This window comes from Penaeus japonicus, unplaced genomic scaffold (assembly GCF_977035675.1).
Source record: "Penaeus japonicus unplaced genomic scaffold, GWHDUDI00000001_assembly GWHDUDI00000034, whole genome shotgun sequence".
Classification (NCBI taxonomy): Eukaryota; Metazoa; Arthropoda; class Malacostraca; order Decapoda; family Penaeidae; genus Penaeus; species Penaeus japonicus.
In genome coordinates, this window is record NW_028234436.1 from 13,472,137 (window position 1) to 13,484,805 (window position 12,669).

General features: G+C 45.4%; 1 protein-coding gene across 2 annotated transcripts in view; it reads left to right on the forward strand.

Moving 5' to 3' along the window:
* LOC122254681 (uncharacterized) overlaps positions 1-12,432 on the forward strand; it is a 25,932-nt gene extending 13,500 nt beyond the window's left edge. For both annotated transcript variants that reach the window (XM_086530851.1, XM_086530850.1), the window contains exons 11-14: positions 1,431-1,525; positions 2,006-2,138; positions 12,121-12,156; positions 12,344-12,432. In XM_086530851.1, coding sequence (XP_086386977.1) covers positions 1,431-1,525; positions 2,006-2,138; positions 12,121-12,156; positions 12,344-12,417 — 338 coding nt within the window. In that variant the 3' untranslated portion in view covers positions 12,418-12,432. The remainder of the gene's footprint in view (positions 1-1,430; positions 1,526-2,005; positions 2,139-12,120; positions 12,157-12,343) is intronic.
* The last annotated feature ends 237 nt before the right edge of the window (positions 12,433-12,669 follow it).

Below are 12,669 nucleotides of genomic sequence, written 5' to 3' on the forward strand. Positions count from 1 at the left end.
TCCTTCTGTCTCTCTATTCTTATCCCTCTTTCTCTTTCTCTCTCCTTATCCCTCTTTCTCTCTCTCTCCTTATCCCTCTTTCTCTCTCTCTCCTTATCCCTCTTTCTCTCTCTCTCCATATCCCTCTTTCTCTCTCTCCTCCTTTCCCTTTTCCCTCTCTCCACGCCCTGCTTATCCCTCTTTCCTGTCTCTCCTCCGTAATATCCTCGTCTATCTGTCTCTCTACGACTCCGTATCCCTCATTCTCTCTCTCCTCCAAATCCCTCTTTTTCTCTCTCTTCTCCTTGATCCCTCTTCTGTCTCGCTCTCCGTAACCCTCTTTCTCTCTCTCTCCTTATCCTCTTTCTCTCTTCTCTCCTTATCCCGTCTTTCGTCGCTCTTTCTTTCCTCTCTCTCTCCTTATCCCTCTTTCTCTCTCTCTCCTTATCCCTCTTTCTCTCTCTCCTTATCCCTCTTTCTCTCTCTCTTTCTCTCTCCTTATCCCTCTTTCTCTCTCTCTCTCCTTATCCCTCTTTCTCTCTCTCCTTATCCCTCTTTTTCTCTCTCTTTCTCTCTCCTTATCCCTCTTTCTCTCTCTTTCTCTCTTTATCCCTCTTTCTCTCTCTCTCTCCTGATTCCTCTTTCTCTCTCTCTCTCTCTCTCTGTATCCCTTTCTCTCTCTCTCTCTCTCTCTCTGTATCCCTCTTTCTCTCTCTCTCTCCTTATTCCTCTTTCTCTCTCTCTCTCCTTATCCCTCTTTCTCTCTCTCACCTGATTCTCTTTCTCCCTTTCTCTCCTTTTTCTACTTATTCCCTCCTTTCTTCTCTCTTCGCCTTTAATTTCTTTTTCCTCTTTTCTCTCTCGTTCTCTCTCCTTATCCCTCCTTTCCTTCTCCTTTCTTATCCCTCTTCTCTCTCTCTTTCTCTCCTTACTTCCTCTCTTTCCTCCTCTCTCTCTCTCCTTATCCCATCTTTCTCTCTCTCTCTTACCTCGCTTGACTTATCCCCTCTTTCTTCTCTCCTCTATCTTATCCCTCTTTCTCTCTATCTTTCTCTCCTTATCCCTCTTTCTCTCTATCTTTCTCTCCTTATCCCTCTTTCTCTCTCTCCTGATTCCTCTTTCTCTCTCTTTTTCTACTTATCCCTCTTTCTCTCTCTCTCTCCTTATCCCTCTTTCTCTCTCTCTCTTTCTCTCCCTCTCTCCTTATCCCTCTTTCTCTCTCTCTTTCTCTCCTTATCCCTCTTTCTCTCTCTTTCTCTCCTTATCCCTCTTTCTCTCTCTCTCTCCTGATTCCTCTTTCTCTCTCTTTTTCTACTTATCCCTCTTTCTCTCTCTCTCTCTCTCTCTGTATCCCTCTTTCTCTCTCTCTCTCCTTATCCTTCTCCCTCTCCCTCCTTCCCCTTTTCGTCAACTTAGAAAATAGTTAATCTTTTTCTTCTTCACCCTTTCAGTCCCCGAAGACCACGACGACAACCCCGGTGGCTGCGTAGAGATGGAGGAACACATCTGCGAGAGTGACGCCATTTTCTACAACAGCAGCAGCGGGGTAGGGAAAGCTGTGGTTTTTAAGGGGCGTGATCTGCGTTAAGTCTAGGGTTAACTATTCTAAATTACATTTTGTTGAATACTTTATTTGTTTGGTTGATAATGCTTTGACATATATCATGCACGCACACGCGCACGCACACGCACACGCACACGCACACGCACACGCACACGCACACGCACACGCACACGCACACGCACACGCACACGCACACCTCTTCCCCATGCTTCATCTAATTCCACATTTTCCATGCTTCTCGGTCCCTCGTTTGTTCCCTCTTCTTACTTACTCCTCCCTCCTACGACCCTCCCACCCTACACACACTCTCCCATCTCCACGTCTGTCATATGTAAATGTATTCCCACCTGCGACTAATAATTTTCCCTCTCTCTCCTTCACTTAATCACACACATACATAGAAAGAGACAGAGAAAGAGAAAAAAGAGAAAGAAGGACAATGACATATATCTCGTTGCTCAGATGAAGCAACTGTTCAGCGGCTCGCCAGTGGCCACGCCCCCCTGCGCCTCCGACGGGTACTGCGCCGAGGACGAGAAGTGCTGCCCGACCCCCTGCGCCAGGAAGCACCTGTGCCTCGCTGCCACGGCGGAGAGTGAGTCTCGGAAAGCTCTTTGGTGGAAATACTTGTAGAATGAAAGTACTTGTAGAATGAAAGTATTTGTGGAAGGAAAATACCTGTAGAATGAAAATGCTTGTAGAATGAATATACTTGTAGAATGAAAATGCTTGTCGAATGAAAGTGCTTGTAGAATGAAGTGCTTGTAGAATGAAAGTACTTGTAGAATGATAATGCTTATATAATGAAAGTACTTGTAGAATGATAATGCTTATAGAATGAAAGTACTTGTAGAATGAAAGTACTTGTAGAATGATAATGCTTATAGAATTAAAGTACTTGCAGAATGAAAGTACTTGTAGAATGAAAGTACTTGTAGAATGATAATGCTTATAGAATGAAAGTACTTGTAGAATGAAAATACTTGTAGAATGATAATGCTTATAGAATTAAAGTACTTGCAGAATGAAAGTACTTGTAGAATGAAAGTACTTGTAGAATGATAATGCTTATAGAATGAAAGTACTTGTAGAATGAAAGTACTTGTAGAATGAAAGTACTTGTAGAATGAAAGTACTTGTAGAATGAAAGTACTTGTAGAATGAAAATACTTGTAGAATGATAATGCTTATAGAATTAAAGTACTTGCAGAATGAAAGTACTTGTAGAATGAAAGTACTTGTAGAATGATAATGCTTATAGAATGAAAGTACTTGTAGAATGAAAGTACTTGTAGAATGAAAGTACTTGTAGAATGAAAGTACTTGTAGAATGAAAATACTTGTAGAATGAAAGTACTTGTAGAATGAAAACATTTGTTGAATGAAAATACTTGTAGAATGAAAGTACTTGTAGAATGAAAGTACTTGTAGAATGAAAGTACTTGTAGAATGAAAGTACTTGTAGAATGAAAGTACTTGTAGAATGAAAGTACTTGTAGAATGAAAGTACTTGTAGAATGAAAATACTTGTAGAATGAAAGTACTTGTAGAATGAAAGTACTTGTAGAATGAAAGTACTTGTAGAATGAAAGTACTTGTAGAATGAAAATACTTGTAGAATGAAAGTACTTGTAGAATGAAAGTACTTGTAGAATGAAAGTACTTGTAGAATGAAAGTACTTGTAGAATGAAAGTACTTGTAGAATGAAAGTACTTGTAGAATGAAAGTACTTGTAGAATGAAAGTACTTGTAGAATGAAAGTACTTGTAGAATGAAAATACTTGTAGAATGAAAGTACTTGTAGAATGAAAATACTTGAGAATGAAAGTACTTGTAGAATGAAAGTACTTGTAGAATGAAAGTACTTGTAGAATGAAAGTACTTGTAGAATGATAATGCTTATAGAATGAAAGTACTTGTAGAATGAAAATACTTGTAGAATGAAAATACTTGTAGAATGAAAATACTTGTAGAATGAAAGTACTTGTAGAATGAAAGTACTTGTAGAATGAAAATACTTGTAGAATGAAAATACTTGTAGAATGATAATGCTTATAGAATGAAATTACTTGTAGAATGTAAATACTTGTAGAATGAAAGTACTTGTAGAATGAAAGTACTTGTAGAATGAAAGTACTTGTAGAATGAAAGTACTTGTAGAATGAAAGTACTTGTAGAATGAAAGTACTTGTAGAATGAAAGTACTTGTAGAATGAAAGTACTTGTATAAAGATAGTAAATTGGTAGAATGAAAGTACTTGTAGAATGAAAGTACTTGTAGAATGAAAGTACTTGTAGAATGAAAGTACTTGTAGAATGAAAGTACTTGTAGAATGAAAGTACTTGTAGAATGAACATGCTTGTAGAATGAAAATACTTGTAAAATGAAAGTACTTGTAGAATGAAAGTACTTGTAGAATGAAAATACTTGTAGAATGAAAGTACTTGTAGAATGAAAGTACTTGTAGAATGAAAATACTTGTAGAATGAAAGTACTTGTAGAATGATAATGCTTATAGAATGAAAGTACTTGTAGAATGAAAGTACTTGTAGAATGAAAGTACTTGTAGAATGAAAGTACTTGTAGAATGAAAGTACTTGTAGAATGAAAATACTTGTAGAATGAAAGTACTTGTAGAATGAAAGTACTTGTAGAATGAAAGTACTTGTAGAATGAAAATGCTTGTAAAATGAAAATGCTTGTAAAATGAAAATGCTTGTAAAATGAAAATGCTTGTAGAATGAAAATGCTTGTAGAATGAAAGTACTTATAGAATGAAAGTGCTTGTAGAATGAAAGTACTTGTAGAATGAAAGTACTTGTAGAATGAAAGTACTTGTAGAATGAAAGTACTTGTAGAATGAAAATGCTTGTAAAATGAAAATGCTTGTAAAATGAAAATGCTTGTAAAATGAAAATGCTTGTAGAATGAAAATGCTTGTAGAATGAAAGTACTTGTAGGATAATAATACTGGTAGAATGAGATAAGATAGAATGAAAGAGGTTTCGAATGAGGAGATGAATGAGAGAGATTTTAGAAGCGGGACTGAATTTGGATATATATTGTCTGTCTGTCTCCTCCCCCCCCCCCCCCCTCCTCCAACCCTGAACACTCCATATGTCTCTCCCTCTCCCTCTCCTTACCTCTCTCTCTCCTTACCTCTCTCTCTCCTTACCTCTCTCTCTCCTTACCTCTCTCTCTCCTTACCTCTCTCTCTCCTTACCTCTCTCTCTCTCTCACTCTCCTTACCCCCCTCCCCTCTCTCTCACTCTCCTTACCCCCCTCCCCTCTCTCCTCAATCTCTTCCCTTACACCCCCTCCTCCTTATAATTACCCCCCTCTCCTCTCTCTCCACTCGCCTTACCACAAACACCCCCCCCTCCCCCCTCACTCTCACTCTCCTTACCAACCCCCCCTCCCCTCGTCTCCTCACTCTCCCTTACCCAAACCCCCCCCCTCCCCTCTCTCTCCCTCCTCTCTCTCTCCCTTACCCCCCTCCCCGTCTCTCTCACTTTCTCCTTACATACCCAAAAACTATAAAACCCACGTCTCTCTCCTTATAATACACGCACCAAACTAATACTATAACAACTAACAACCTAAAAACCTATAAAATAAATAAAAACAAATTAAAAGACAAACATATACACTAAAACACAAACTCTCCTTAAAACTAAGAATAATAGACATAAAAACACTAACAACACCAATACACAAATAACTAAAACTAAAAACCTATACTAAAACAACATATAAAACTTCTCTCTCCTTAATATATACATAAAACTTCTCACTTCTCCTTAAAACATAAACCACTAAATAAACCAATACACTAACACAAAATACCCACAACAACACAAAAAAACCCTCCATAAACATCCCTTAACATACAAAAAACAAAATACAAAAACCCAAACACTCTCCTTAACTACAAAAACCAAAAAATACAACCCCTTACCACACTAAACCAAAATAATAATAAACACAACCAGACCAAACCCTCTCCTTACTAAACAAACAACCCGCAAGTTAACAACCTAACCACACCTAACAACACCTCCTTACAATCTCTCAACTCCTCCTTAAAATAAAAAACCATTACCACCGCAACCCAAGCTCCCCTTACCCCAAATACTAACACACCCATTATAACACCTATCCCAAAACTACCCCCCTCAGCCCCTCCCTCCCCCCCCCGCACTAGCAAGCCTCCCCTCGGAAGCCACCCTCCCACGCCCGCCTCGCAACCGCCCTCGCCTCTCACTCTCCTTTTACCACCACCCCCCCTCCCCTCTCTCATCACTCTCCTTACACCTACCTATACACTACCCTACCCTACCCCCCCTCGCCCTCTCTCTCACCCTCCTTACCCAACTTTCTGCGCCTTACCCCCCTCCCCACTCCTCACTCTCCTTACCCCTCCCCACCCCTCATCGCTCACTCTCCCTCCTTAACCATTAACCTTACCCCCCTCCCCTCTCTATCTACCTCCCTTACCATCGCCTCCTCCCCTCTCTCTCCCTCTCCTTCCCCCCCTCCCCTCTCTCTCACTCTCCTTACCCCCCTCCCCTCTCTCTCACTCTCCTTACCCCCCTCCCCTCTCTCTCACTCTCCTTACCCCCCTCCCCTCTCTCTCACTCTCCTTACCCCCCTCCCCTCTCTCTCACTCTCCTTACCCCCCTCCCCTCCCCTCATCTCTCTCTCTCGCCTACCCCCCTCCCCTCCTCTCTCACTCTCCTTACCCCGCACCCCCCCCTCCCTCTCTCGGTCTCACTCATCCTTACCCCCCCTCCCCTCCCTCACTCTCCTTACCCAGCCTTCGCCTCCCTCCTTCTCACTCTCCTTAAACCCGGCCCAACCCCCCTCAAAACCCCTCAACTCCCCTCTCCTCTTCTCTCGCTCTTCCTTAAACCCCCCTACCTTAACCCCCCTCCCCTCATTCTCTCACTCTCCGTAACCCCCCTCTTCATCCAACCCCCCTTTCCCCCCCCCTTAAAATAGAAACCCACGACACCCCCCTCCCCTCTCTCATCTCACTCGCCTTACCCCATTACCCCCCCCCCCTTAATACCTACCTACCGTAACTACCTACCCCCCCCCCCCTCTTCTCTCTAGTCCCTCCCTCCTCTACTCTCCTTATACCACCTATACTACCCTAAAACCCCCAGCCCTCCCTCTCTAAACCATACCCACCAATACCCCCCCCCTCGCCCTCTCCCCACTCTCCGCAACATTCACTCTCGGCCTCCTTACCCTTACCCGGGGTAACCCCTCCGTACCCCCACGCCCCTCTCACTACTCGACGGATCCCCCCTCCCCGCTCGCTCTCTCTCCTTAACCCCCCGCCCCCTCTCTCGCACTCTCCGGACCATCCCCCACTCCTCCCTCTCTCACTCTCGAACCCCTCCCCTCTCTCTCACTCTCCTTACCCCCCCTCCCCTCTCTCTCACTCTCCTTACCCCCCCCCCCTCCCCTCTCTCTCACTCTCCTTACCCCCCTCCCCTCTCTCTCCCTCTCCTTACCCCCCTCCCCTCTCCTCCTCACTCCCTTACCTACTCTCCTTACCCCCCCGCCCCTCTCGCTTCTCTCACTGTGCTCTTCCTCCTTACCTCTCTCTCTCCTTCATATCTCTCGCTCTCACTCTCCTTTAACAATCACCCCTCCCCTCCCCTCTCTCTCACTCTCCTTAACTACCTTACCCACCCCACTCCCTCCCTCGCTCCTCTCACTCTCCTTAACCCCCCTCCCCTCGCTCTCACTCATTCTCACATACCATGCTCCTTAAACCCCCCCCCTCCCCTCTCTCTCAACTCTCCCTTACCCCCTACCCCCCGCCCTCTCTCTCACTCTCCGTAAACCTTACCCCCCTCCCCCACTCTCTCACTCTCCGTACCCCCCCTCCGCTCCCATCGCTCTCTCTCAACCTCCTTTATACCTACCCCGCCTCCCTCTCTCTCACCACCCTAACCCCCCTCCTCTCTCACTCTCCTCCTTACCCCCCTCCCCCGCGCCTCTCACTCGCCTTACAACCCAAACAGCTCACTCCTCTCATACGGCCAAATAACCCCCCGGGAACCCCACTCCTCCCCTCTTCTCTAACTCTTTCCTCCTTACATAACCCTAGCCACCGCCCCTTATAAATTACCCAGCTCTCTCCAACTCTCCTTAAACACCCTACCACCTACCCCCTATAAACATAACCAGAACCCCCCAAATACACTCTCCGTACATTACCCTTAACCCCATTAAATAACCACTCCTTACCGAACATAACCCGCCACCAAAACCATACCCCCCCCCCCTCTCTCTCCTTACGCATAAACCTAACCACTACCCCCCCCAATTACCACCTTCCTTAGAATAACCCTTAAAACCCAATTCCTCTTACCCCCCTCCCCTCTCTTCACCCCTCTCCTTCCCTCACTCTCTCTCCATATATAAAAAACCCCCCCTCCCTCTCTCCTCACGACTTCTCTTCCACTCTTCCCTCCTCCCCTCTCTCTCGCTCTCTCTCACACTTCTCCGTTAACCCCTAACTCTCCTTACCCGCCCTTCCTCCTTACCTTAACTCCTTACCCCCTTATACTTAAACCCCCCCTCTCCTTACCCATAACACCACCGACTTTCTCCTTCCCTACCCCCCCTCCAAATAACCTAACCTACATACGCCTACCCCTCGTTAACCGCAATCCCCCCTATCCGCCTCCGCTATACATACCCCCAAAACCACTCCTTACAATACACTTATTAACCGTACACCACTTCCCCAATGCACTACAAAACCCACTTACCACCTGCCTTATACACTTAACTCTCCTTATACCACCCATACAAATACACAAAACCAACCACATTACACCTCGCCTGAATATCCAACCTAGAAAATAAATAAACCTTACCCACCCTTCTTCCTTAAACATAACCTTAAAAACCCAATAAACAAATTACACTAAACCCCCCCTCCCCCGCTTCTCTCACTTCTCTCTCTCCTCTCCTCAACTCTTCTCCGGGCTCCCCTCTCCTCTTCTCTCCACGTAGGGTCTCCTTGTAACCCTCCCACCCCCCCCCCCTCCTCCACTTATATTAAATCCAATAAATAAAAACCCAAACCCCCAACCCTTAAAACCCTTACCAGTAACCTATACCAAAAACCTTAGTTAACCCCTTACCTACCCTCTCACCTCCTCCTTAACCGAAACCACCTAATAAAGAGACCTTTTTATTGAACACGAACCTATAAATAAACTAACCTAAGATATAAACCTTACAACCACCCCCCTACGTCTCTCACTCTACTCTCCTTTACCACAGATCTCGTTCTCACACTCTCCTTATTAACCACCACCCACATAACCCACACCAAAAACCTACCACCCTAGAAACCTTCTCCCTCCTTACCCTACACTCCCCGCAGAAACTCTTCTACAGTCGTCCTCCTTATAAAAACACCATACTCTCATCCTCCTCTTCCCCCCGTAACACCACAAACTTAAAACCATCCCCCCTCCCCTCCCACCCCCTCTCGTCTGCGAGAACTCTAGCTCGCTCCTTATACCTAATATGAAACGCTACCCATACACCTTAACCATATAAAACAAACCTTACCCTCCTTACCGCTCTCTCTCCCTTATACATCGCGCTCCTTAACCTTAGAACATTCCTTATACCATAGCCGAAACTCTGTAACTCTCACAGTCTTCGCTCCTACAAATTAATAAATCCCCCACCCCCTCAACCCCCCCCTCTACACACCCGCGTCACCTAAACAATAACGAAATAAATTACCCCCCCTCGCCCTCTCTCTGCGCTACTCCTCCTTATAAACATACCCTCTCCTCTCTCTCTTTCACTTCTGACTCCGTTCCTTACCAAAACCACCCCCCCCCATTAAAACCCCTCCTTAGATACCTCCTACCAAAATAGACCCACCCCACCCCCCTCCACCCGTGGACGCATAAATGACCTACCACCCGTGCTCTCCATTATAAACCACCACCTCTACCCAACCCCCGGGACCCCCCTCACACCCCTCCCCACCATACCTAACACCACCCCCCTTCGCGTAACCCTCCCTCTTCTCACTCACCCTTAAGCAATACAAACTACCCCACAATAACCAACCAGAGAAAACCCCAACTAGTACCTAACCCCCCCTCAATAACCCCCAACCTTCCTTCACCCCCATACATAGTATTTCCTCTCTCCTTACACCCGCTATACAATTACATAGACCAAAAAACCAACCCCTCACACTAATACACCCCTAAATAAAATTAACCGTACCACCCCGTACCCTAAAACCGGACAAAATAAAACATTATACAAAACCAAAAAATACCATAAAATATATCCACCTCCTTATAATAACCCCAATACCCATACCCCTTAAACAACTCTCTCCTTAACACCCTACCCCTGACCTACAATAAAATAAACCACCTATACCCTACCTCCGTTATAATAACCTAATACGCATACAATATATCTAACCCCCCAACTTAACCTAAATACTATTAAAGAATTTATACCCTCCCCTTATTCCCTTAATAAAACCGTACTATGACTATAAAATTACCATGACCCCACCAAACCCCCCACTGCCACCCTCACCCTCCCCCTCTCGATCAGCTCACTCTCAATTTCCATATTTTTACAAGCATCAATACTCAACAACTGATTACAAACTTATAAACACCAAGTATTAATACCTACAATGTTACTACCCTCCAAGCTCTGACTCGCTCGACGCGCCAGAACACCCTTCCTAAAATAACAAAACCCTAGTCATATATACCCCACTACCCTCTCGCGATATAGTCACGTCACTCTCTTTAGCATAGAGATGCCAGTCTTTTACAGTTATCATACAACCTACATTTACAATAAACATGCGCTAACGAAAAACATCTTAGTACTATCTATATCTCCGTAAGATCTATCTACGCATTCTATTACTGTGTACACCACCCCCGACTGACTAACCTCCACCTTACCCCTACATTACCCCAGCCTCCCCTCTCTCTCTCCCCACGTCTTCACACGTTATCTCCACTCACCCTTACCCCCCCTGACGTCTCCTAAATGACCCCACTAAACCTACCACCCACACTACGTGAGTAGGGGACCTCCATAGACATAACCCCAACCGTAAACGACAACGACCCTACCCCCCTGCCCGACTGCATATACCCCCGAATATAGAAACCTACCTAAACATTAACCAACCCACTAACCTAGTACATTACCCCCCACTCCTCCCCCCTCTCTCGAACTCCCCTACACCCCCCTCTATTACAAACCCCCCCCACCCCTCCTCTCCCCCTCTCTCTCACTCCCGCCCCTCCCTCACTCGATCTCTCCCTCTCATAGCCTTCCTCTCAATCTCCTTTATCACCCAAATGCCTCCTTACCACACTACGTCTCCCTTAATTAAAAACAAATACCCCATACCCACTTCTTAGGGCTCCTTAAATAAAACTCTCGATCTCCTTTCATAACCGCTCCTTATATAAACATACCTTGAACTACCTCATCTCTCAACGCCGATCACCCTCTCTCGTTCTCATACCTCATCAAACGCTCCTCCGTGACCCCCCTCCCAACCACCCCTCTTCTCTTCCTCCCCCGCCTCCCCCCTCTCTCTCTCTCTCACTTCAGACTCCCTTAATTACACGCTCCTTACCCCTCTCTCCTGATTAATCTCCTCACTCGATCGCCTGTTCCTATAGTCCAATAATACCCAGAATAAATTCTCGGAATTCTCTCTAGTTTAAACCTCCGTCCCCCCGCAACCACTACTTTTACCACAAACACACCACTCCAAATACCCCCCTCATACAACCACACTACCATACCCCCTCTCCCCCAAATAAACCTTACCAACCCCAACCCCCCCCTCCCCCTTCTTCTCTCCACATCTCCTTACTACCCTACCCCCACCTTAACCCCCCTCTCTCTCTCTCTTCTCCTTTCCCCCCCTCCCCCTCTCTCTCTCCTACTCCCCTCCCCCTCTCTCTCTCACTCTCCGTACCCCCCACCCCCTCTCTCGGTCACATTCTCCTGATACCCCCCTCCCCTCTCTCTCACCACTCCTTACCCCCCTCGCCCTCTCCTCACTCGCCTTTCCACCCCCTCGCCCTCTCTCTCACTCTCCTTAACCCCCCTCCCCACTCGCTCTCGCTCTTTCCTACCACCCCCACCACCCCCTCTCTCACTCCTCCTTACCCCCCCCCCCCTCCCCCCCCTCTCTCTCACTCTCCTTACCCCCCCCCCCCCCTCCCTCTCTCGCTCTACGCTCCTTACTCCCCCTCTCTCTCTCCTCCCTCTCCTTCCCCCTCCCCCCTCTCTCTCTCTCTCTCTCCCCCCTCTCCCTCTCTCTCTCTCTCCCCCCTCTCCCTCTCTCTCTCTCTCTCTCCCCCCTCTCCCTCTCTCTCTCTCTCTCTCTCTCTCTCTCTCTCTCTTCCTCCCTCCCTCCCTCCCTCCCTCCCTCCCTCTCTCTCTCTCCCTCTCCATACCAATATATTGAAGTCATTAGTACTTTCATTCGTAATAGTTTATTTTTTCTGAATTTTACAGAGGGCGTTTTGGTGGAGGAAACGCCTACAAAAACAGGTAGGAGGAATAAAAGGAAAGAAGAAGAAGAAAAAAAAAAATATATCTATATATCACCTGCTAAATTCTTCTTGCTTCATACTATATCTATTTATGGAATTGCACTCGTCTGAAATATCAGTTGCATGAATCAATTGCACACGTCAATGGGGGTACTACAGTAATATTTGTTATTAACGTTTGACAGATGCCCAGCCCGAGTTTTCAACTAACCCGCCGAGCAGTAAGTTTGTTATTTATTTATTTTTTTTTCGCTTGTGATCAGCATCATGGTGTATTTTGTTCACTTTCATCCCTTTATAAGTTTGGTCTTTATAACCGAATGGATAGTATGGATTTTAACTTCCGGATACCTTGAGGTTTACAATACCCACTAACTCAAGCAGTTTATTTATTTATTTATTTATTTTTGATATGTAATATTCTTCATTTCATCTCTAATATTTTTCTTATACTAATAACAATACTATGTAGTATAAATAATCCTTGACATCAGGGAATTAACTGTACTTT